Genomic DNA, 23,869 nt, shown 5'->3' with positions numbered 1-23,869 from the left:
GTATATTGTCACCCTGCTTGTTTAACTTATATGCAGAGTACATCATGAGAAATGCTGGGAAGCACAAGCTGGAATCAAGATTGCTGGGAGAAATATCAATAACCTCAGATACTCAGATGACACCACCCTTATAGCAGAAAATGAAGAACTAAAGAGCCTCTTGATGAAAGTGAAAGAGGAGAGTGAAAAAGTTGGCTTAAAACTCAACATTCAGAAAATGAAGATCATGGTGTCAGTCCCCATTACTTCATGGCAAATAGATGGGGGAACAATGGAAACAGAGACTTTATTTTGGGGGGCTCCAAAATCACTGCAGATGGTGACTGCAGCCATGAAATTAAAAGACACTTGCTCCTTGGAAGAAAGGCTATGATCAACCTAGACAGCATACTAAAAAGCAGAGACATTACTTTGCCAACAAAGATCCGTGTAATCAAAGCTATGGTTTTTCCAGTGGTCATGTATGGATGTGAGAGTTGGACTATAGAGAAAGCTGAGGGCCAAAGAATTGATGCTATTGACCTGTGGTGTTGGAGAAGACTCTTGAGAGTCCCTCGGACTGCAAGGAGATCCAACCCGTCCATCCTAAAGGAGATCAGCCCTGAGTCTTCATTGAAAGGACTGATGTTGAAGCTGAAACTCCAATACTTTGGCCACCTGATGAGAAGAGCCAACTCATTGGAAGAGACCCTGGTGCTGGGAAAGATTAAAGGCGGGAGGAGAAGGGGACAACAGAGGATGAGATGGTTAGATGGCATCACTGACTCAATGGATGTGAGTTTGAGTAAACTCTGGGAGTTGGTGATGGACAGGGAGGCCTGGCATGCTGCAGTCCATGGGGTCACAAGGAGTTGGACACGATTGTGCGACTGAACTGACCTGAAGCCTTAGGAAGAAATAAATAGTACCAAAAAAGAAAGGCTTTTCATGTTGAGTTGTGGCCCAAAGTTGGGTGGTACCACTGGGTTGGAGAGTGCTCCAGGGGCAGAACCTGACAGAGACCTTGCTGTCACTGTTCCCCCTCAGCTGACTTAACTCAGGGGTGGGAAGCAGCCTTGAGGCTCCCTGGCCCCCGCTGGGCAGCCCGTCTCCACTGACGCTGCTGTGCGCCTGACGTCAGGCCTGGGAGACAGAGCAGGAAGCACGCAGGGCAGAGCCTCTGCCTTTGGGGGGAAATGGTGATCACTCCGCTAAACGCCTCCTTTCAGGTACTGACACTTTGCAGGCTTGAAGAGCGCTCTGAAACGGATAACACAGAGAAATGATGGGGGGGAGGCAGTGGCGGGCTGGTGAAGCTTTGGTGTTTGGGCACAGCTCCGAGGAGGTGGCGTTTGAGTGGAGTAGCTCAGGGCGGGACCGGGGCAGCCGTGGGGTGGGGTGGGGGCGTGGGCTCTGAACAGCACTGGGTGAAGAAAGGAGCTTGGGGCTGCAGTGCGCTGAGTGAGAACATACTGGAAAGGAGGCAGGGACGGCCAGGGGTCGGGGCAGGATCCTGGACAAGCTGTCGTCCAGGCCAGAGATGCGGTGGCTCCGGTCAGAGTGAGGGCAGTGGGCGCAGCCAGGTGGGCGTCGAGAGAGGCACAGTCACTGTGCCTGTGTGTCAAGCATGTGTGGACCACACACAGGCTCGATTTCACACTCTGGTGGTAGAGCTGCGGGCTACATGGAAAATCGCTTCCTGTCCTCCCAGAGCTGCTGTGGTGGTGGGAGCGGTCAGTGTGGGAAGAGGGACCAGGGCTTGGTCCTGGGAGGGTGGATACACTCTGGGGTGGGGAGGAGTGGGTGGCGGGGGTGAGGAGCTGTGTGCTGAAGGGAGGGGGCCTTGTGGCAGGAAGACCACCTGAGCTTCTCAGCTTCCCACAGGCTGGGGAGCTGCAGCCAGGAAGTCTGAGATGGTAGTGACATTAAGACACAGCCTAAACGTGAGTTTAAGGGGTGCGGCGTGGTCATTAGATCCATGTATACACGGCAGAATGATCGCTGAGGTCAGAACCGTTAACACCTCCATCCCCTCCCCAGAACAGGACTTCTGCAGATGTCTGTTCAAGTGTGTGGGATACAGGACTGCTCAGTGTGGTCACCAGGCTGTGTGCTCACCCCGCCAGTCCTGCTGGGGAGTCTGTATGCAGGACCAACATCTCTCCCAGCCCTGGCCTCCGCCATTCTACTCATTTTCTATGAGTTTGGCTTTTTCTTCTTTTATTTTTGATTCCACATGTCAGTAGGAACATAGTGTTAGTCTTTCTCTGGCATTTCAATAAGCCTGAGGCCCAGAGGAGTCATTGCTGCACTGGGTACCGTGTGGCATCGGGTGGGGGAGAATCGGGAGTGGCTCTGGTGTTTGATATGAGCAGTTCAGGGATGGGACTGTCAGCGACCAAATAGCAGAGCTTGGGAGGCAGGCCCGGGTGGGGAGGACATGAGTTATTAGACCCCTAACTGGAGCCATGGCGTGGGCAGGTGGATGTTCACCCGCTGAGCTCAGGGCTCTGGGCCCAGGACACAGGAAGCCTGTGGCCCGCGTGAGATGACAGCGGGGGAGGCGAGGGCGGAGGCCAGCACTTGTAGGTTGGGCGAAGAGGGAGGGTGCACGGCGGGCAGGTGGGACCAGAGGGTCCTCGAGAAGGCGGCCAGGCCGGAAGACTCCGCCGGGGCCAAGTGGGGTGCGGCCTGAAGCCGTCCTTGGCTTTGACAATGTCCGCGGGGGCTTTGCTGAGCCCTTTGGTGCTGTGACCACGGAGGAAGCCCCGCTGGCTGGGCTGGAGATGACCCGTTGGTGAGGACGCTAAGGGTAGAGACTCTCCAAAAGCCTTGTGTCCGGTTTGAGGGAGGGGGCCGCTGTCTGGCCCGTGTGCGCCTTGAGCTGAGCCCCTCTCCTTCAGGAGGCGGCGGCATCGCCTGGCGTGGGGTGCTGTTGAGGACCGCGCGGGAGCGTCCAGAGCGCCCAGCGCAGCCTCTGTCCACGGTGGATGTTCTCACACGTCTGCTTTCTCCTGTGCTCCTCTGTCTGAGAGGCTTTTTCTCAGCAGTGCAAGGAGGAAGTTGGGCCAGATGAAGAAGTTTCCAGGACTAGGTTCTCACGCCTTGTCTGCCGTTCAGCCAGGGTCCCCTGCTTCTCCCCCCACCCCCCGTCAGCTTTCCCACCTGTGGCTGTGACCCCCGCTGGGCTGTCTTCTGTTCTGCGTTTCCTCGACTCCTCCACTTGCCCTAGATGTTGGGTTAATTCTCCGAGAAACCACCTTGCTGCAGCTTCTCTCTCACTCAGGAGTATTGAGACAGGCCTCCTTCCTGAGGTCGCAGCCGTGACCCCGTGTGACTTGTGCTCCGCTGGACTCCCTTCCTCTGCCTCCTCTCACCCCCGGCTGTCCAGTTGGCAGCCCCATGACTGTATGTGGCTCTGCCTTTGCTCTGGCCTCTGGCATGTTATACCCAGCTGTAAACCAGGCCCATCCCTCAGGATCTGGTCTGTGAGAGTGCCCCTCGGCACTGCGATAGGGAGGACCATCCCTCTGCAGACGCTTCAGGGCTGCCCCTGTCCTCCTGGTCTGTGTGAGAGTGCTCCTTGGTGCTGCCACAGGGAGGACCATCCGTCTGCAGACGCTTCAGGGCTGCCCCGTCCTCCTGGTCTGTGAGAGTGCCCGTTGGCGCTTCCACAGGGAGGACCATCCCTCTGCAGGCACTTCAGGGCTGCCCCTGTCCTGGCATTTTGGCTGCACCCACATGTGGCTCGGGCTTGCAGTGTGCACACCCCGGCCACCTCCTGCCTCTCCTGGCGGTGTGTCTCACGGCTCTCAGCTCCTCCCGCCCCCCCAGCCTCCTGCGCGGCGTCCCTGGGTTCTCCTGCAGTGCTCTGTGTGTTGGGTGCTTCACAGGTTAACAGATGACATCAATCAGGAAACGTCACTTTGTCTGAGAAGCTGTAATGGGAGGTTTGGGGGTTATTCACATCTTTAAGAGAGGATAGTAACCGACGGTTTTTCTGTGTGTGTATATTTAGAATTTTAAAAGTTAAAAACAGTTTACAGTGTTGAGGTGATTTTATCAAAAACCTTTATAACCTGCAAATGTCTTGGCCCAGAAAATCTACTTCTAGAGATTTAGCCTCAGAAAATAGTTTTGAATATGGGCAGAGAATGTCCACTGGAATGTTGTTTATGATGTGGAAGAATGGAGGTAACCCAAATGTTCACCAATAGGGTATTGGTTTAAAAAGAAACGAACTCATGATGCATGTTTACATCTTATCATTACTGTCTCCTTCATAAAATGGTGATGCAGAAGGGTATTGACTTAGTAAAATGTTCATATGAAATGAAGAAAGTATGTTTGAAAACATCATATTGTTGTCCAATTTCTTTTACCTTAAATTATAGAGAAAGGATAATTGGCATAGTTAGTGATATCTTTGAATGTTTAGATTATTGACAATTTCTACTGCCTTTTTGCTATCACCTGACCTTTCTATGGGAAGCATTCTTTCTCAATTAAGAAAACCCTTTATTAAAGTTGGGATTATATACTTCTTTTACTCATATAAATCACAGGTTCTTATCTCACTGCAGAGTTAGCCTTTCTGTCTATATTCAGTGTTGGGGAAGAGCCCAACCACCTGCCGGCGTCAATGGAAGTAAGAGACGTGGGCGTGTGCTTCCTGGGGTCCCTACCTTACAGGCCATGGTGCCTGCTCGCCAGTGTACACGGCAGGGTGTCCTTGAGGCTGGCGCGGCCGTGGGCTGTTGTCCCTTGGCTGTGGAGCTGTCTGTTCAGGCGCGGGGCCCTGCACTGTGCACTAGGGATGGGGCGTGTGTGGCTGGGCACCTGCTGGCAGGCCTGGTTGCAGCCTTGACCCTCTCCTGTGTCCCTGTGTGGCCCTGGGCTCCAGGCTGTGGTTTGCACGTCAGTCAGTGGGGCGGCATCTTCCGCAGTGGTGAGTGTGCTCTGACCCACACCAGGCACATCCCAAAGGAGAACTGGCCAGTGAGCTCCCCAGAGACTCTGCCTGCACCCCGCTCCTATGGCGGTCGGTGGTCAAGAAGGGGGTCTTCGTACTTCTTTAGTGATAATGTAGGATTCCTGGAGATGGCCATGTTGCGGGCTGGGAACTAGTTTGTGAGATGTGTCTTCCTTGTAACTGAAGCCCATGCCGCCCTCCCCTCTTGTGTCTCTGCAGTCTGCGGGCCGGGCATCGACATCCGCAACGACTACCAGCAGCTGAAGCGCCTGGAGAACTGCACGGTGATCGAGGGCTACCTCCACATCCTGCTCATTTCCAAGGCCGAGGACTACCGCAGCTACCGCTTCCCGAAGCTCACCGTCATCACCGAGTACCTGCTGCTGTTCCGCGTGGCCGGCCTCGAGAGCCTGGGCGACCTGTTCCCCAACCTCACGGTCATCCGCGGCTGGAAGCTCTTCTACAACTACGCCCTGGTCATCTTCGAGATGACCAACCTCAAGGACATTGGGCTCTACAACCTGCGGAATATCACCCGTGGAGCCATCCGGATTGAGAAGAACGCCGACCTCTGCTACCTCTCCACGGTGGACTGGTCCCTGATCCTGGACGCCGTGTCCAACAACTACATCGTGGGGAACAAGCCCCCCAAGGAGTGTGGGGACCTGTGCCCGGGGACGATGGAGGAGAAGCCGCTGTGTGAGAAGACGACCATCAACAATGAGTACAACTACCGCTGCTGGACCACAAACCGCTGCCAGAAAAGTAAGAGAGGCTGTGGCCTCGATCCCCCCGCCTCTCCCCACCCCCACCTGCCTCGTCTACCCTCCTCTTGGGTGTGCGTTTCTACCGGGTGGGTGCGGCTCTATTGCCGCGAGAACGTGGCATCTCAGGGGGATTCCTTTTGCATCTGGGAACCGGTGGGTGCAGCCCGTTCCTGCTGCTGTGCAAACCGTTCCAGTGACATGCTAGAAGCCATCCGCTGTAGTCCTGGGCTGGAGGCTTGTGGAATGGCTGCTTTGCATTTCTGATGGGCACGGTGACCTGGTGTGCTGGGAAGGGCCTAAGTCCTGCCGGTCAGGGGCTGTGTATGTATCATCGGCTCTTTTATCCTTTGCGTGAAAGGAGGTTTTTTGATAACGCAGGGCTTCCTTTAGCGTGAGTACTCCTGGATTATTACGGAGTAGAGGAACGATAAAGACGGACTCACTTCCTGTGAAAGTGGTGGACTGCACCCCGTCCTTGGTCCTTAGTGATGCAGTTACAGTGCTTGCACGGCCTGGTTTATGATGGAGCGTAGCCAGGGTGGTGCTGGCAGAGGAGCCCTGGACTGTGTCTAGGAGCCCTGGGTTCAGGCTGACCTGGCAGGTAGCTAGCTGTGCAGCAAGCTTATTTGTATACCCCAGGCTTCTGCTGCTTTTGTTGTCTATCTCTTTCTTGAAGAATTGTGCAAATCTTGTGAAACCACTTAGTGAAAGAACTTTGAAATGTGTTTAGTGCTCTTGGGGGTCAGGTGGTGGTGTTTGGAAGCTTCTTGTTTGTTTATCTGCTGTGTGTGATTTCCTCTAACTCAAGTCTTGCCTGATTGTGATCCACGCCTCGAGCGCTGGGTTGTTGGGTGTTGAAATGTGACTCTGGGCCTTTGTCTTCTTGCTTTCGGCAGTGTTTAGGTCTGTTGTCCAGGAGGGTTCCCCTCGCTGGCTGGAAGGCAGAATGGTACCTATAAATAGTTTAGTGGTTGGCCCAGTTAGAGCCTCAAGGAGCCCATGTACTCCAGCTGGCCACGGAGTGCCAAGAAATCCCGAATTGGTAGGCTTGCCTAAACCGTGACGTGTGTAAGATAAACAGACCAAAGGCCAGACCCCACAGATAGCGTTGTTTCAGCTTCCTGCCAGCCCAGGGCGGAAGCAGAGGAAGGAGGCTCTGACACAGGGCATGCTCTCATGCCCCTGTTGCTCCATCAGTGGACGCGTGAGCGCTGGTCCGGTGAGGGCGGGACTCCACTGGCTGCAACCAGAACCTTGAAGAGCTGAGAACACCATCGGACCACTTGGGGAGCCCCTGTTGGCTAGGGCTGGGGACAGCATGTGTGCAAGTCACACTTGTGATTGATTAAAACACTGCCCTATCATTAGCTTACCCGCTGGTTCTGAGAAAACAACACAGAGTATTTTCAAGAGGCCTTGACATTTAAACACTTTATTTTAAAAGAAAAAGCCATCTTCAAATGAGGCATCATGTGTCGTGGAGAGATGTTGGATGTAGTGTCGGGGATGACCTTGGACTTGGAAGTAGTGTCGGGGGTAACCTTGGACTTGGATGTGGTGTCAGAGGGGTGACCTTGGACTTGGATGTGGTGTCAGGGGGGTGACCCTGGACTTGGATGTGGTGTCAGGGGGGTAACCCTGGACTTGGATGTGATGTCAGGGGGGTGACCTTGGACTTGGATGTGGTGTCAGGGGGGTGACCTTGAACTTGGATGTGGTGTCAGGGGGTGACCTTGGACCAGCCAGCCCTTCTGGGTGGTAGTTGGCCATGTTTAGAATGCTCCATTGGGCAGCCCCATATTATTCCTTAGTGATGGTCAAACATGTGTGCAAAACTGTTTTGAAAACTCATAAGGCCTGTACTAAAGGGAGGTGTTACTTCAAAGTTGTTGGGTGGGCGCTCTTCAGTGGTTCAGTCAGTATTTATTTTGGCCTCACTGTGGATTTTGGGCTGTTTCTGGCCAGCTTCTTGTTGAGGTCTGGAGCAGGGTGAGGCGTGAGTTCTGGGCCCGAGTCTGGCAGCTGTGACTGGAAGTGTGCCCTCAGGCTGGCCCTCAGTCTCTTCATCTGTGAAACGGGGTGGCCCTGTTGGCTTCGCCATAAGCTGTGGGGAGATGAGAGAGAGAAAGGGGAAAGGCTCCTGAGGAGGGTCTGGGGGGCGGGCTGCGTGTGATGCTGGCAGGCCTGCTGGCCGGACACCCTCTTCCCCAAGGCTGCACCCTACATCCTTCTCCCAGCCCAGTGTCTCAGGCCTGCTCATGTGTTTCTGTGATTTCACAATGGAATATTTATTTTAAATTAATGACAGCATTCAGGGAAATTGTCTTCCCTTCAGCTTGTCCTGAAAACTCAAGGGTTGGCAGGTTTCTTGGAGATTTTCTAGTTGAATCAGAGCTCTTTCCCTTTGCATAGATTCCCTTCTGACCTGTAGGGTCTTGTGTGGTAGCCACTAGCCACATGTGTCTTGTCCAGCACTTGAACTGTGGCCTGTCTGAATTGAGATTTTTAAGTGTGAAATACACACTGGATTTAAGAGCATAATATGGGGGAAAAGAAAGCTATTTCCTTAATATTTTGTATACTGATTACATGTTAAAATGATGTTTTAGACAGATAAGTAAAATGTTACTATAGTTAGTTTTGCCTGTTGCTTTTTACTTTTTAATGGGGCTCCTAGAAGATTTGAAGTTTCACATGGAGCTCGTGTTCTGATACGTTCAGAGAGCTCTGGCTCAGAGCATGCCGTGGAAGGTGCTGGGTTCTTGCCCATGGAAGTCCTTTCTCTGCTGAGCACCACACCTCTCCAGGCAGAGCGCCGAGGGATTGTTTGAGGAGCCAGGTGGGGGGCACTGAGTCCAGACAGAATGCCTGCCTCGGGGTCCCCATGAGAGTGAAGATGGCCATTTGAAAAGAGGAGGCACAGAAGCACCCCATCCTTCCCCGGGCTGGCTCCAGACGGAGGGGCGGCATCTGGAGAGACGTGTCACGTCAAGGATGTGTGTGAGATCTTTGACAGGCTGGAGAAGCACTCAGTTATGGGGTGCCTGTGGGCCGTTTTTCCCTGACGCTCTCCTTTAAACCCCCTCTGTAGACCCTGACTCTGCAGGGCTGGGTGGCTTTGTTGACAGCCACCCCCCCATTAAAGAAACTGCTGTGCTGTGGGTTCCCTGCCCACTTCTGTCTTCCAATTTCGAGGGGTGGTTTTGTGTTGGCGTGAGTTACTCATTCCTAGGAAGTGACTGGCCTTTAAAGGACTTGAGTGTGGCTTCTTCCCTCCTGTGAGCCTGTAGGTCCTGCCCCCTGGGCTGCGCGCCGCTGGCCCCGCCGGCCCTGCCTGCCCGCATCACCGATCCTCCTGCTGCTCGCGCTGCTCCTCTTCCGGGTCCAGTCTCCATTCACTGTCCTCCTTGGACCATCTTTCCACCGGCCTCTTCCCCAGAATATCTCACCTGCTGCTTCAGCAGCCTCCTGCCTGCATCTCTCTCCCAAACCCCATCTCCAGCTCAGACCTCGCCGTGAGCCCTCAAGCCCATCCGCAGTCACGTCTGGACCCCCATGGGCATTTCAGCTACAGATGGTGGGGGGACGTCTGGAAAGAGGTGTCAAGTCAAGGATGTGTGTGAAATTTTAGATGTTACAGAGAAACAGTCAATTACAGTGTCAGCGTCTGATGGTCTTCCTGGCTCCTCACTTCCAGCCCGGGGTTCTCCCTGATTCCCCTCTGCACGGGCAACATTCCTGTTCTCCAAGCTCCTGTGTCAGACACTTGGGTACCACGTGGATGCTTCCTTTTCCAGCTGGACACCGAGCCCTTTCCACACGAGGTGTTTCCCCAGTCTGCCTTCCTGTGTCTCCGCTCTGCTGGTTCAGCGACACGGCCTCCCCCTGGCTGCCCTGCCTGTCCACCTCGCCCCAGTGGCCTTGCCCACATGCACGCTGACCCACAGGCTGCTCTCCCTGGAGTCTGTCAAGGAGCCCGTGGGAGCCCATGAAGCAGACCCGGCACCTGGCCTTGTGCCTGTGGGTCCGTGGCCCCGCTGAGCAGCTGGCCGCCTGCTGCTGGAGGACTCTGCCTGGTGGACTCCGGTGGGCTCTTCCTGAGGAGAAGCCTGTCTGAGTAGATTCTGAGTAGATTCTGGGCATGTCCTCCAACGCCTGGCCAGCACGGCCGTCCCCCAGGGGTGAGCCTGCTCCTGCTTTGTGAAAGATGGGTTGTCAGGAAGACGCACCTTCCCCTTCGCGCAGAGAACGGTGTGGAGTAACTGCTCGGCGAGCCAGAAGCCGCGAGGATTATAAAATGCAGATGTTTCTGGGTTACTTTCATGATTGTTGCTCCCTGGGGTCACCCCCGTCGTCCCCTGCCCTGGTCAGAATGACCCAAGGCCAGGGATGATGGGGAAGGGTGGAGAGGGCGTGACCCGTCCCGAAAGCTGAAGCCTGACCCAAGGGTGCTGTTCTTTATTGTCCGGAGGTTGGCCGCGTGCAGGGAGGGAACAGGGTGGACCTTCCCCGGGCACCTGAGGTTCTCTCCCTGCCCAGCGCAATGCCCTGACCCTGTGTGGTGTTTGCTTACCTTCTGAGTTTCTGGTACAAGATTTCAAGTATGGCACCCCCTGCCAACCAGGGGAAAAAAAAAAAAATCTGAAAACCTACTGCTGGGCTTAGTCTCGAAGTACTTTTTAAGGCGTCAGGGTGGACACCGTGAGGTCCCTGACATCACAGTGCCGCCAGTGAGCGGGCCTGGGCTGTGCCAGGAGCCCCACCGGGCCGGCTTCGCTGTGGTGCTGCCTTCCTGCCATCCAAAGGGCGCTGTCTGGGGACGGCGGCCCAGAGCTCAGTGCCTTTCCTACCGCCTTCAGAAAGGAGAAACCAAGAAGACAGAGCTTTGGTTGGAGCTTTCAAGGAGAAGGCAGAAACCAGCTCCCTTCATTGACAAGTGGAACACGTTTCACTGCTGTCTCACCAACCAGGTGCCCGGGACTTAAAAGGAAGACAGGTGGTGTAACAGAGAGAATCCTGTATTCCCCCCCGCCCCCCAAGTAAGTTCTCCTGTTTTTATCAGACTGTCCTCACGAGGGTGATCCTGGTGTGAGGGCTGGAGTTGCCCCCATTCCTCCTTTGCTTATATTGCTGTGTTAGGCCCGATGGGTGAAAGTGGTGACTTGTTAGTGTCTGTAAATCACCTGCTGGATTGAGGTGAGGTGAGGAGACCCCGGGTGTGTGATTAAGCATTACTTCATCTTAACGGTTCTGTTAATTCTTCTTTCCCTCGTTTTCTTTCTGTGAAACGCTGTGTCGTGTGTTGCCGTGGCGGGCCAGGGTCGGGCCTGTGTGTACAGAGGGCTGAGGGGATCCCGTGCATCCCGCAGGGGTAGGCAGGCCCTCCAGGGGGCTCCGGCTTGCGTGTCAGTTGCAGCCTGTCTCTCTTCCCCTGGAAGGCCCCTGCTCTGGTCAGCTGAGCCCAGTGTGGGGGTTTCTTTATTTAGAAAGGGGGTCACATGCCCCTGGGCCTCCTTTCTCTGCCTTTTATAGTCACGCGTGGAGATGGCATTTCTTCTCCCTGATGATGACCCCGTTCCTGAGATGGAGAGGCAGTGTGTGCCCCTGTGTCCCGGGGACCCTCTTAGCCAACCCCACCTCTTAGTCCCCGTGTCTTGTTGTTGAAAGGCGTCATTCTTGGCTAGATGTCGCCTAGTTAAGGTGACACTCTCCCACGCTCCCTTCAGAAGTTTTTTTTTTTTAATAGGGATCTCATCTGGGAGATGAAAAAGCTTTCATAATATGTCTCCTAGGGTACTTTTTGCAATTCTAGGTCTTTGGAAAATATTCTTGAGTCCCTTCCCATTTCATTAGTTAAGCCTACTTATAAGACCATTCTGGGTTTTTTGTTTTTTTTTACTCCTAAAAAGCTTCCTTCTTTTGTTGCGTTAATATTTCTATCTCACTTTCCATGTGTGGATGCCAGCATGACATTGCCTGCTAAAGTGGGGATGACGTGGAACGTGTGGGCCTGTGGCTAATCCTGTCCTGGACTGCATTGCTCAACTTGAGTGCATGGGGTGGGTTAGGACTTAGGTTCAGCTGGTGGTGGAGCTGGGAGCCATGACTTGGAAACAGGCCTCCTCCTAGCACATGGTGTGACTCTGGGACTCAGGCTGTAGGAGGTGGAGTCTCTGACACCGTCCTGGGATGGAAGGTGCCCCCTGACTTGAAGGAAGTGACAGCCAGCCAGGGTGTTCTGGGAACATCAGGGGCAGGAGATAGAATCTCTATCTGCAACACACAGGATATTAAACAGAATGGTCATCTGTTTATCACTGTTGCCTAACTCAGGAATCTGGATTTAAGAAATGTAGAGGTCTTTTGGTGGCACTAGTGGTAAAGAGCCCACTTGCCGATCAATGCAGGAGACCTGGGTTCGATCCCTGGGTCAGAAGATCCCCTGGAGGAGGGAATGGCAACCCAGTCCAGTATTCTTGCCTGGAGAATCCCATGGACAGAGGAGTCTGGTGGGCTACAGTCCATGGGGGTTGCAAAGAGTTGGACACAACTGAAGTGACTTAGCACGCATGCACAGAGAGGTCTCTTATGGGGAAGAAGGGAACCCCCGGTGAAAATCCAAAATCTAGACCATTCTGGGTTCTGCCTGCGCCGGACGTTGTCAGGAGGGCTGGGTTTTGTGTGGGCCGACAACCTGTCTTCTCAGCCCCTGGAGGAGCGGCTCCCTGGCCTGCAGGGGGAGGTGAGGGGGGAGCCTTCTCAGATCTCAGGGAAGACAGCTGGCATCTCAGGTCAGGGAGGGGTGGGGGTCCCTGAGGCCTGCGTGCACAGGGTAGAGTGACTGTCCAGGGGAGACGGTGCTCCTTCAGGGCCACCGTGGGGGCTCTTCCGCTGTTCTCAGGGTGCCATGCTGCTGGCCAGGCCTCACTCCTGATTTCCCAGCATGCGTATTCGTCCCTGGCAGTGTTGCGGAGGCAGCAGCTAACTGTAGTGTGCCAGCCACCCTCTGCCTGACCAGTCTTCAGGCACGTTTAGGCGGCCCTGCACCTGGACAGTGTGGCTTTCCCCTGTGGACCATCGTGGCATTTAAGGTTGATATTTGCAAGAATATGTAATTTTGTACAAAATGGGACTCAAAAAAATAAACCGCCTTCCAGCATGGCCAAATGGCATCGTGTGGCGGAGGTCTGAGAGCAGTCTGTGGGTTGAGAGGGCTCTGCTGCCCTGCTTTGTGCCCCCAGGGGCCGGGGTGTGGCTGCCAGGCCCCGTCTTCCATTTGAAACAGGGATGAGCAGGTCCGGCGTTTGTAAAGCACCAGACGGTGCCCAGCACGCAGTAGGTCCTTAGGAAATGGTTGCAGCTGCTGTCCTTTTTAAAAATTAGATACCTAAGAGCTGCATTCTGAGATCATTTAAAATTCTGAGCATTCTGACTGTGTATGTTTATTGCCATGTCTTCTATGGTCTTTCTCTGTTACTTTTTCTAAATTGCAAAAATTCAATTATCATAAATAGCATGGCACAGTGTAGGAGTGGTTCTCGCTAATTTAATCCAAATTGTTCAAATTCCTGTGTCTGTCCAGATAAGCTGTATCTTGAAAGAACATTCAGTGAGGACATATGTCCGTATGGGGAGGCGAGTCGGGGCCTCTGCAGTTATAGGTAAACTGTATTTATTTGGTTATCAAGCCCTATGAATTTATTGCAGTTGCAGGCCTGGCGTTGGGAAGAATTAAGAATATCAACAACAAGATTCTTGTTTGATACTAACCTTAAATATTATCTTTTTTTAAAATGTGTTTTCCTCAGAGAGCAACAAAGTGGTTAGAGTGGGCCAATTTGGGGTAAAGATAACGAGGGTGTACGCTTGTATTTGTGACAGCCGCAGGTCCCGCAGAGTCAAGGTCGCTCACCGTGTGCCCCCTGCAGAAGCGTGTGCCTGTCACTCCCTTCTTGGGGCAGCACTTGCTCTGTGTGTGTGTGTGTGCACGCACGCGTGTGCACACCACTGTGTTCTCCCACCCAGTCCCTTTGCCTGCTTTGGCTGTTTTGTTTCCTTTGTCTCCTCTCACCCCCGGTGCAGGAAACACACACTGGCTCCCTCTGTCCTCCCTGAGATCTTCCTTCCGTTCGTTCGAGGGGATCAGGTGGGTGGGAAAATGCTGGGCAGGAATGCAGGCCCTCTCCCGGAAGCCTGGCTTCTATTTCAGCTCATTATTGAACAGAAGTCGCTTTTTGTTTCTCGGCCTTGGTCACAAGCAGCCACCCAGCCCTCTTTCCTTTCTTTGTGCCATTTTTCACGGCATCCACGTGGGGTGGGAACAGAAGCAGTGTGTTTGGGGACTCTGCGTTAAGGCTCTGCAGACGGAGTGACCCTTGCAGAGCTGTCTCCTGCTTGTTTTTGCAAGTCCCTAATGAAGGGGCTGGGAGAAGGCTGAGGTTTGGGGCCGGTGCAGGGAGGCCTGGCCGCCCCGAGTGCAGGACCCCGCTGTGTGGCCCCAGGCCCTGTGCTGCCTTGCCCTGGGGCCCCGGGAAGCAGGGCCCAGCTGCAAGGGGCCTCTGTCTGCCCTTGGCAGCAGATCTGTGAACCCAGGCTGCCATTCTGGATTTCCGGATAGATGAAAAGGGCTTGGATGGTTTTTAGCAGCTGCCGAGACTGGGTAGTTGGGCTTAGTAGTAAAAAGGGGCAAAAAAAAAAGAAAAAAATTGGGCAGCATAGAGCCTGCGATACAAAAAAAGGCACGATGAAGGTTGCTATTATTAGAAGCACTTCCTGGACATCCAAAGTGTTCAAATTAAGACTTTTTTTTTTAACCCCAGAAGGTATTGGGTGGTAACACAGAGACAAATGGAAACTGGTCAGATTCCCTGGGTCCAGAAAAGGCAAAGAGCTGTGTTCCTGAGGTTCGCAGTGTGATGCTTCTGCCCTGACTTCTCGACTTCTGAATGGCCCCTGTGCCTTGCTAAGGTGGCAATATTATTCAGATCTTAGTTCTCAGGTTATAGGATGTATTTTTGTTCTCTTCTTCCGTGGACTAGAAGTGATGGGATTATTTTGTAATACACCGGTACTCTTTTAGAAGCATTTGCGTAACTGTGTCAGACAAGCTCTGGAGCAGGGTTTTAAGCAGGGCTGTGGGGAGCGGCCCTCTGTTCTCCATTGACGAGGAAGACGGAGCAACCCAGGTGCAGGATGGGACGTCTTGGGCTCCCCCTTGGAAGGAACTTCACTAGTGGTCTGGGTGCACTGTCTGGGGGTATAGTTTAGGTGACGGGGTGTCATCCTCTGAGATCGCCGGGTTCCCCCCCACCGCCCCATCCTCGGCCACCCCCTCATCCTGACTGTCCTTTCACAGCCACCGTGGGAGTTGAGACTCGCAGGATCTTGATACCATCGTTGCTTATGAATAGAATTCTGAGAATGTATCATTTTTTTCTCAGAAGAATGCTTCTTTAGCTCAACAAATATTTCTTGTTTGCTAAGAAAAATATCCTTGGAAAAGTGACTGGATGCCCGAGATGGGCGCCTAGGCGGGGGGTGAACTTCTGGGTCTGCTTCCATCAAGCAGGACTTTATTGAGAGGCGATTGATGCAGCGGCCACAGCCAACTTAACAGACTGTCATTGTAAGATAAATTTGTTTTGCAGGATTAGTTTGATGTTCTGTTTTAGAGACGACAGCTCTCTGGGCCCACTGTGCCTTCTGCCCGTTACCAGGCAGACGGAATGGTGAGGCTGCAGTCACGGATTCAGTGAACTTCATGCTGTGAACTTGGGGACTTCAGACACTTGACTTGACTTGGTCTCATGGGAAGGTTCAGACTGTTTGTTTGGGTAAATGCAACTCTGTCTTGTTGGGCACTGTTCTCATTCATGGAGAGCCCCGGTGGTTAGAGAGGAGCCACTGAAGATGTATAAGGAGGGATTAGATGGTGATGAGAGAGAAATGGTGATGGGGATGGTATTCAGATCACCCCTTCCGCAAGCAAACGAAAGGTGACTGGTTTGGGTGATTGGTTTAGCGTGAGCCAGTGCAGATTCTCTTTTCAACAACCCTGGTGTGCATTGTTTTGTTTTTTTCTTAACTGTGAAGCTTGGACTTTCATATGCCAGCTCTTCAACCTTTAGACTTAAACTCTTCCACAATTAGCAAAATAAAAGCAAACCTCTTGTCGGCATCTTCTCATCTCTGAAGCCAGGCTGGAGGGGCAGGTGGTGGGTGATCAAAAGCCAGGAAGGAGTAGGGGGCCCCCCTGCCTCGTGAGCTGATGGAATTTGCATGGAAACTGTGGACACAAGCATCCCTGTTTACCGCAGAAAGCACTGGCCAGACCCTGCTGCCGCTGCTTAGCTGAGCAGCCCAGCGCCAGCCCTTCCCTGCCTGCTCCTGGTTTTCTCTTAAACTGAGTGGGTCCCGCTCTGTTTCCCTGCTGCACGGGAAGGTGTTGGGGACCTGGAATGAAGCTGTTGGCCCTGGACTTCAGGAGCACTGCTAGAGCATGAGATTACGTGTTCCAGGCTCGCTGTGGTGTGAAGCAGTTGCCTTCTTTTTGGGATGGGCCCTACCCTTCCTTCGGGACAGGCTCCCGAAGCGGGCCGCAATCAGCCGGCTCCGACAAGCTCGCCGAGGGGCAGCAGATAGAGCACAGGCCAACGAACCATCTCAGTGACAGGGTGGAAGGCAAGCAAAGTGGTTAGACAGGCATTGAGTGTAGGAAATTGAGTAGAATTTATGTTGGTCTTGTGTCTTTGATGTGACTTTTTCTGGTCTGGCTTTTGCTGTAACCAAAGTGAATTATTCACAAGTACTTTTAGAAACCCCCATCTAATGTGGTTATGTTGCATGAATTTAAGTTCATTTAAATCATTCTTTTCAACTCAAGTAAGCTCTCCTTCACCCGGAGCCAGAGCAAGCTGACGGGCCTGCGAGCATTTACTTCTCTCATGGCCAGCGGCTGACATCTCCCATGATCCTGCCAAGGTGCCATGGGCTCAGAAGCACTTTTGAATGGTCAGAGTGGAGTTGCAGCACTTGCTGGGTAGCCTGGGAGCGGGGTGTGTTCTGCGCTGCATGCTGGTCCTAGCAGCCTGGCTGTGGGGCATGTGCATGGCAAGTTGCAGCTGGGCAGACTTTGCTGTGGCCACACCCTTCGTGATGGATCCTTAATCGTCGTCCGTGGGGCTGTCACGGCTTGGCTCGAGTCTGCTCTTCCCGGACACCTCCCTGAGGCTCCCTTGTGGGGGGCTCACAGGCCTGCAAGGCCCACGTGCGAGTGTGGAGCCTCTGCCCTGTTCCTGGTCGGTGACGATGCCTTGCGGAGCTCTGTCGGTGGTTTCAGAAGGCCCTGTTCACTCATCACGTCTCTCTTTCTCCGGGTCGATGATGAGCCACTGTGGGTTCTGACTTGTGCTCTGTTTATAAATCTTGGTTCTCCAGCCTCACAGCCAGGGGCCGAGGAAGGCAAGGAGGACGTGTTCTGTAGAAATCTGTCCCCCTTGTGGGCCTGACCCTGCAGAGCTTCTGCATCTGAGTCGGTCGGTTCTCATGAATACTGGGGGAGCTGGCCATGAGGAGTGGAGGTGCCCAGGACCTGCAGACTAAGGAGTCCTCACTCTTGGTGTTGTGTCGGGGTGAGAGTGAGCCCAGTCAGAATTTGGGGTCCTGAGTGCAATCTTGGTGCTAGGCCCAGTCTTCTTGATAGGTATAGGAATTTTATTAATATAAAATGGGATTTATAACATGTTTCTGGATGATACATATGGTTCTCAGTTCAGTTGCTCAGTCGTGTTCGACTCTTTGTGACCCCAAGAACTGCAGCACGCCAGGCCTCCCTGTCTATCACCAACTCCCAGAGCTTGCTCAAACTCACGTCCATTGAGTCGGTGATGCCATCCAACCATCTCATCCTCTGTCGCCCCCTTCTCCTCCTGCCTTCAGTCTTTCCCAGCATCAGGGTCTTTCCCAGTGAGTCAGTTCTTCACATCAGGTGGCCACAGTATTGGAGTTTCAACTTCAGCATCAGTCCTTCCAATGAATATTCAGGACTCATTTCCTTTAGAATGGACTGGTTGGATCTCCTTGCAGTCCAAGGGACTCTCAAGTCTTCTCCAACACCACAGTTCAAAAGCATCAACTCTTCGGGGCTCAGCTTTTTTTATGGTCCAGTTCTCACATCCATACATGACTACTGGAAAAACCAAAGCTTTAGCTAGACAGACCTTTGTTGGCAAAGTAATGTCTCTGCTTTTTAACATGCTGTCTAGGTTTTTCATAGCTTTTCTTTCAAGAAGCAAGGGTCTTTTAATTTCATGGCTGCAGTTACCATCTGCAGTGATTTTGAAGCCCAAGAAAATAAAGTCTGTCACTGTTTCCATTGTTTCCCCATCTATTTGCCATGAAGAGATGGGACTGGATGCCCGATCTTCTAGTTGGAATGAATAAACTAAATATCAGTAGAGTTTAAGAGCAACTGAGTGAGGGTGGGGGCGGGAGAGGATGTGGACACACAAGATTTGGGGGATTCTTAACCTCTGCTGGGTCTGTTTCTCCTCCTTCCCATTCTCGTTAACATACATCCAGTCTCATTACCGAGGGGACAGAGGTTGTGTTTTATGTACCTTATTCCTGTGATGAGGGAGAAGGGCGAAAAGGCGTGAGTTTTAAGTAACATCTGATTTCGGTCCTGACGTGTCTCCGCAGGTTTTGACACTTGTTACCTGGCCAAGATTCGCACAATTTCCATCAGTCAGCGTGCTGTGTGCAAGCCCCACGCCAGGCAATATGAGATGATAGAAACTTAGTATTTTATCTTGAGATAAGATAAAAGCACACGACGTTCCAGAGAGACACACACACAGTCTATTCCATGTGACGAGATCCCCATGATATTTGCCTGAAGAGGAGGAGAGGCAGCAAGTGCTAAGAGCTCAGAGCGGGTGGAGTTGTGAATTTGGAGCTTTGCGTGGAAAGAGCGTTTGCCTCAAGTGATCGGAGGCCTTTCACGCAGCACGCACCCGCGTGCTCGGTCCTGTTTGCCCAGCACTGTACACACGGCCCTCAACCTGTGAATAGGTTGCATTTCAGAACTTTGCAAGTCGTATGGAATGTGCAGGGTATCATTTCACAAAAGCGGAAGTCTGAGTGGTGGTTGAGGTCCCCACCGGCGGTCCTGCCCAAGCCTGTTCAGCTGAGATATCGTTTGCGTGGAATTACTGCCCACAGCTTGGTTCTTGGAAGAAGAGACCTATTGAACTTTATCCCAGAAGGTGGTGCCTTTGCTGACCGATGGTTGAGGCAAGGGTGATGATCGGAAGTTGATGGTTTCCACTTTATATCTGATTTTTAAAAAAATCCTCCCTGAGGACTTAGCACTTCCCAGGTAGTCAGACCTGGGGGACAAGGCTGGGTGTGCAGCGGGAACAGCAGGAGCTAGGACTCAGCACTCTGGCATCCTGCTCAGCTGGGAGGGGGGATTCCAAGTTGATTCCAGGACATGTCCACCAGAAGGTGCAGCGTCTGCCCTTGAAGGACTCTGGTTGATTACTGTGTGGCAGACTTTGGGTTCATTACTCACGTCATGATGTTTATGAAGTGTGGATTTGTGACCCATGTCTGGATTAGATTCCCTGCTCCACCGGGGCCACCAAACAAGTTTTATTACATAAGGTCAGTGAAGTGTCTGACTGTGTCTGGAACCAGAACAGGCTCAGGACATCTCAATTCTTCTTTTATTCCCCCTCTTTGGATCTGATGTGTAGGGGTGCCGATTTAAGTTTTGCGTTACTTGTCTTGTTGTGAACTGTTCTTTGTGGCAACACAGGGATCCCAGACAGCCTCCTCCCTCTTCCTGTCTGTCTTCCAGTTAGAGAAAAACTCAGTGTACAGTCTTTGGCCTAGAGAAATATTAAATCTATGTTAAGTATGCAGACATGAATGGGCAAAGGAAGGATTTGTGGCAAAGAGGATCTGCTGAAACAAATAAGTCATGTGAACGGGCAGAAAGAAATGTGAAATTGATTTCATCTTCTCAGCTCCTGGTACTTACTGCAAAGATGAAGTAGTGGGAACAGGTTGTCATTTGAAGTAATAGAAAGATGAGGGAGTTTTGAAGCTGACTGGGATTTTTCTGCCTGGTAATAGAGTGACTTGGATTACAGACTATAAAAGTGAACACGTTTGAGGAGGGCAGTTCCATTTAGTACGGATCATGCTTTCTGAGCAACCTCTGTTCCAGAGGGGAAGAAGCTGAAATCCCCAGGCCTGGAAGATATTGGATAACAGCTCGTTAAACTCTTGTCATAAGCCTTCATTTAACGTCGTGGGAAAACTCACAGTATCTCCATTATGAAACCACTTAAATTTCTTTTCAAAATGCACGTTGTTAACGTTTTTTGTTTATTAAGTGGAGCAGTAGATTGAAACTGCATGGATTTGATTCTCTCATCCTGTGTTGTATGCTCAGAAGACCGGGGTTTCCCAGAATTTTTATCGTGGTAATGAGATCACATTTAGCTAGCAGGTTGGAATAGCTTTGGAACCGTTTAGGCCCATCCACAGTTAATTGGATCAGTGGTTAATATTTTGAGAAAATGGAAAGAATTAAACAAATTTGTATTTCTCCTAGGGTTTTGTTTTGTTGTTTAAGGTGATACTAAATGAGTTAACTTTTGAACTAGTAACTTTTAAACTAGTGGACTAGTAGATACTAAATGAGTTAACTTTTGAACTAGTGGACTAGTAGATACTAAATGAGTTAACTTTTGAACTAGTAGACTAGTAGATACTAAATGAGTTAACTTTTGAACTAGTGGAACTATACAACAGGTGACAGTGAACTGTCCATACTATGTGTCACCCTCTAGCCCACCCCACGTTATTCCGTATCACTTATGAACCAAAAGGCTATGTTCTTGCAAGATTGACTTTTGAGGAGGCTCACCTTTCTGGATTTCCCTGGTAAGGGAGTTTTTAGTGTGGGCCCCAGGAATGAGAGCAATCTGGGGGGAAGAGTCCGTCTCCCCAGCTGGGTCGGCGCGTTGAGCGTTGTCCTCTGGGCGCGGGGACAGTTCTGAAGCAGGCACTGCCAGTGCAGGCTGAGGGAGCTGGCTCAGGGAGCTGGGGGATCATCAGGTCTGACCCCGACTTAGTTCAGAAGTCTCCTCTCCAAGGACCTGAGCGTGTGCGTCCCCGTATCTGCCCGTTCTCACTCTTGGCTCCGGCCATCACGGTGGCCCTCTCCCGGGGCCCCCGCTTCCCTTTCCCATGGTGCTGAGGCCTCTGTAGTAGACGCACCCTTGACCCTTGTGTCTGGGAGCATGCTCGCCAGGCCTTCCAGCTGAGAAGGGGTCTGGTTTGGAGCACACAGGCCATGAGGGCTCTGGAGTCCCTTGCCCTCGTAGGACGTGCTCTGGTTTAGGAAGTGGGAAGAGGGCTTGTCCCACGGTGGAGAAGCAGGGGGCTGACAGCCCTGGTCTCCCCCTGGGGACCCTTCAGCCCTGCCAGGGTATCTGTGGATTCAGTTATTCAAGGCTGTGGTGCCGTTAGAACAAAACAAAAGCCACTGGCCCTGGAATAGATAGAAGTTGAGTTAGAACTTTGTGTTCCATGAACACTTTCTAGGAACTAGCTTCACATGCCCTGCCTAATCCTCCTGAGAAGTTACAGCGAATCAGAGTGAAGCTTCAACTTGGAAAAAGTCTGGAAGGTTGAGCCAGGGCCAGCCCCGCCGCTCTGGGGGTCGAGCTGTGTTAGCACCCGGGCACGCCCTCCTTCCCCTGCATCATCCGCCCTCCTCCGCTGTCTACTCCAGAGGGCTCTGGGCCTGATGAGAGAGGGTGGGCACATGCGCTCGGCCTCAGCGATCTGCTAAGATACGGTAAGAGAAAGGCATTTGCCTGATGGCAGAAACAGAGCTGGAGCATCTCATGAGGCCTGAATCTCTGTCTCTCTGTTTATCTCTTTACGTGATTCAGTGTTTTGTGAATAGGAAAAAAAAATTTACATCTAAATCCCAGGCACCTAACAATATTGACAAAAGAACAGTTTTTGCTACTCTGGTTAGAGCTCTTCAAACCTGTTAGAAGATCCCCTGACATTCGGAGGTTCTGCAGATTAGAACCCCACCGGGCTTCTGCAAGTCCCGAAATGAGCTAGGCCTCCAAGGAGCCAGTTGATGTAACCCTGGCGTGGGGACCCTGGCGGGTGGGGGGATCAGCTGGAGGGGAGTTCTTCTGTGTGAGATCTCTGTTTCGGTACGGGTGAACCGCACCCTACCCCTCTGGATCCCTGTGGCACCGAGAAAGGACTGAGTTTATGATCACAGCTGGCACTCATGGAGTAACTAGTTCGGGCCAGCCACCCCTCCAGGAGTCCGCTTCAGTCTTTGTCAAAGCCTGTAGGGTGTATGCAGACGTTCCGCCCTCACCCCCGCCCCGCCTCTTTTGTAGCTGAGGAAACTGAGGCAGGGAGACCTGACGTAACACGTGTGAGTTTTCATGCTGCCAGGCTGGCAACTGGAATCAGACCTGCTTTTGTCTGATACCGTAGCTTGTGACTCTCCCCATCACACCGTGCCACTTTCCCGGGCGCTGCCCCGTGCCACTCGGTGAACACACGCCCTGGAGAAGGCAGTGCCCCACGACACACAAGTGCAGAGTAAAGGTGGTGAGGGTCCTTTTTGCATGGCCCCCGCCTCCTCGCCCTCCTCCCCCAACCTTCTTTACACGACCAGAAAGTGTACGACAAAAGATAAAGGAAAGATGAAACAGTGATGTAAGCACAGTCAAAATACAGATGCTTAATCATGAAACAACTTGTTTCTGAACTTTGAATACTGTGCTTGTGTCTCAGACTTGACCCCCATCCCCTCCCCTTAGGGTGGATTTATTTTTACATCGATGGATTATTTTCACATAGGGAGCAAAACTTTGATGCTACTTAGTGATCAGGTACCCTTGTTTGGCTGATTTGTAACTGGGAGAATTGTTTTCTTTTTGAAACCCTTCTTTAATCTTGTAAAAAAATATCTTTGATAAACAAGTGGATGCTCTAGCTCTGATGAAGGGCACGTTGTGATAAAGGAAGAAAGGAAACTTGTTATTCTTTAAAGAAAGGAGTTAAAGTCATACAGGGAGTAATATGAAGTGTCAGGAACTGATTTCTTGAAATCAAATCTTGGATTGCTGATTTCGCTATGAATTAGTCTCCTGAATCATGAGTTGGCCGTGTAGCCGTACATTTCTGTTTTTTAGTCTCTTTTATTTATTGGGCAGACCAAACTTGTTGCCTGTCCAGTGTTTAATTCTGCTTCCCTGGAGCAAAAACCATCATTTGCTCAGAGTTTTATTCAGAGATAAATGTGCACCCCGAAACTCCGTTCTGTGATGCCTCAGCAAAGGTAGCCCTCTGCAAGCCCTGTGGAGGGTGGGGGTTCATGGGCTGTCACTGGGGCTTGGGTGCCTTGCCCTCTGCAGGAGACGCCTGTCCCTTCTATATTGCACCTGGGCTGGGGGCTGTGACCCTTTGGCCCTCCTGTACTCCCCCGGGCTGGGGGCAGAGCTCAGGTTTTTTTCCGGGGAAGGGGCCCTGGGCCGCTGCCTCTGCCCAGCCATCCTCCTGTGGTCCGGGGGCCCGGGCACCGGCGGATTCCTGTGTGCTTAGTCACCGGGCCGAGGCTGTGGGAGGATGGGGAGACCGCGGAGGCTGCTGTCACCCCAAAGGAATGCCCGCTGCCAGCTGCCGGCCGGAAAAGGTCTCCTGGAGGCGACCCCGCTGAGGCCAAGGGAAGCCCCCTCCTCTCCTTTGCCTGGCCAGCGCTGCGCTCCCTGGATGTGACTTCTCAACTCACTTTTTAAATGCCCATTTTTGTTTTGCACTTTCCTGGGTCTGTAAACACCCATGGCTATTCAAGATAGGCATTTTGGTGGAAAGTGAGGTTTCCAGCAAGAAACCCTCCCCAATGGATCGGATGGTCTATTCGGGAAAGGCCTGCTGGGCTTGGCGGGGGTGGCAGAAGTCAGCTCCGAGGCTTCAGCCTAGGTGGTCTCCCGCTCCAGGGTCCCCCTTGAGACCCTGTTTATGGGGCCCCAGCCCATCCCCCAGAGCCAGCTGCCGGGCAAGACCCCAGGATGTGGACGGTGGTCCTTTCCCGAGC

General features: G+C 52.4%; 1 protein-coding gene across 2 annotated transcripts in view; it reads left to right on the top strand.

Annotated features, from left to right (window-relative positions):
* The window catches only part of IGF1R (insulin like growth factor 1 receptor), a 306,250-nt gene that overhangs the window by 48,350 nt on the left and 234,031 nt on the right, over nucleotides 1-23,869 (top strand). For both annotated transcript variants that reach the window (XM_081551233.1, XM_081551232.1), the window contains exon 3: nucleotides 5,171-5,716. In XM_081551233.1, coding sequence (XP_081407359.1) covers nucleotides 5,171-5,716 — 546 coding nt within the window. The remainder of the gene's footprint in view (nucleotides 1-5,170; nucleotides 5,717-23,869) is intronic.

Source organism: Giraffa tippelskirchi, chromosome 12 (genome assembly GCF_054371585.1).
Source record: "Giraffa tippelskirchi isolate mGirTip1 chromosome 12, T2T-mGirTip1v1.2.pri, whole genome shotgun sequence".
NCBI classification, from domain to species: Eukaryota; Metazoa; Chordata; class Mammalia; order Artiodactyla; family Giraffidae; genus Giraffa; species Giraffa tippelskirchi.
Note: the sequence above shows the minus strand (reverse complement) of the source record. Positions and strands in the feature narration are given on the sequence as shown.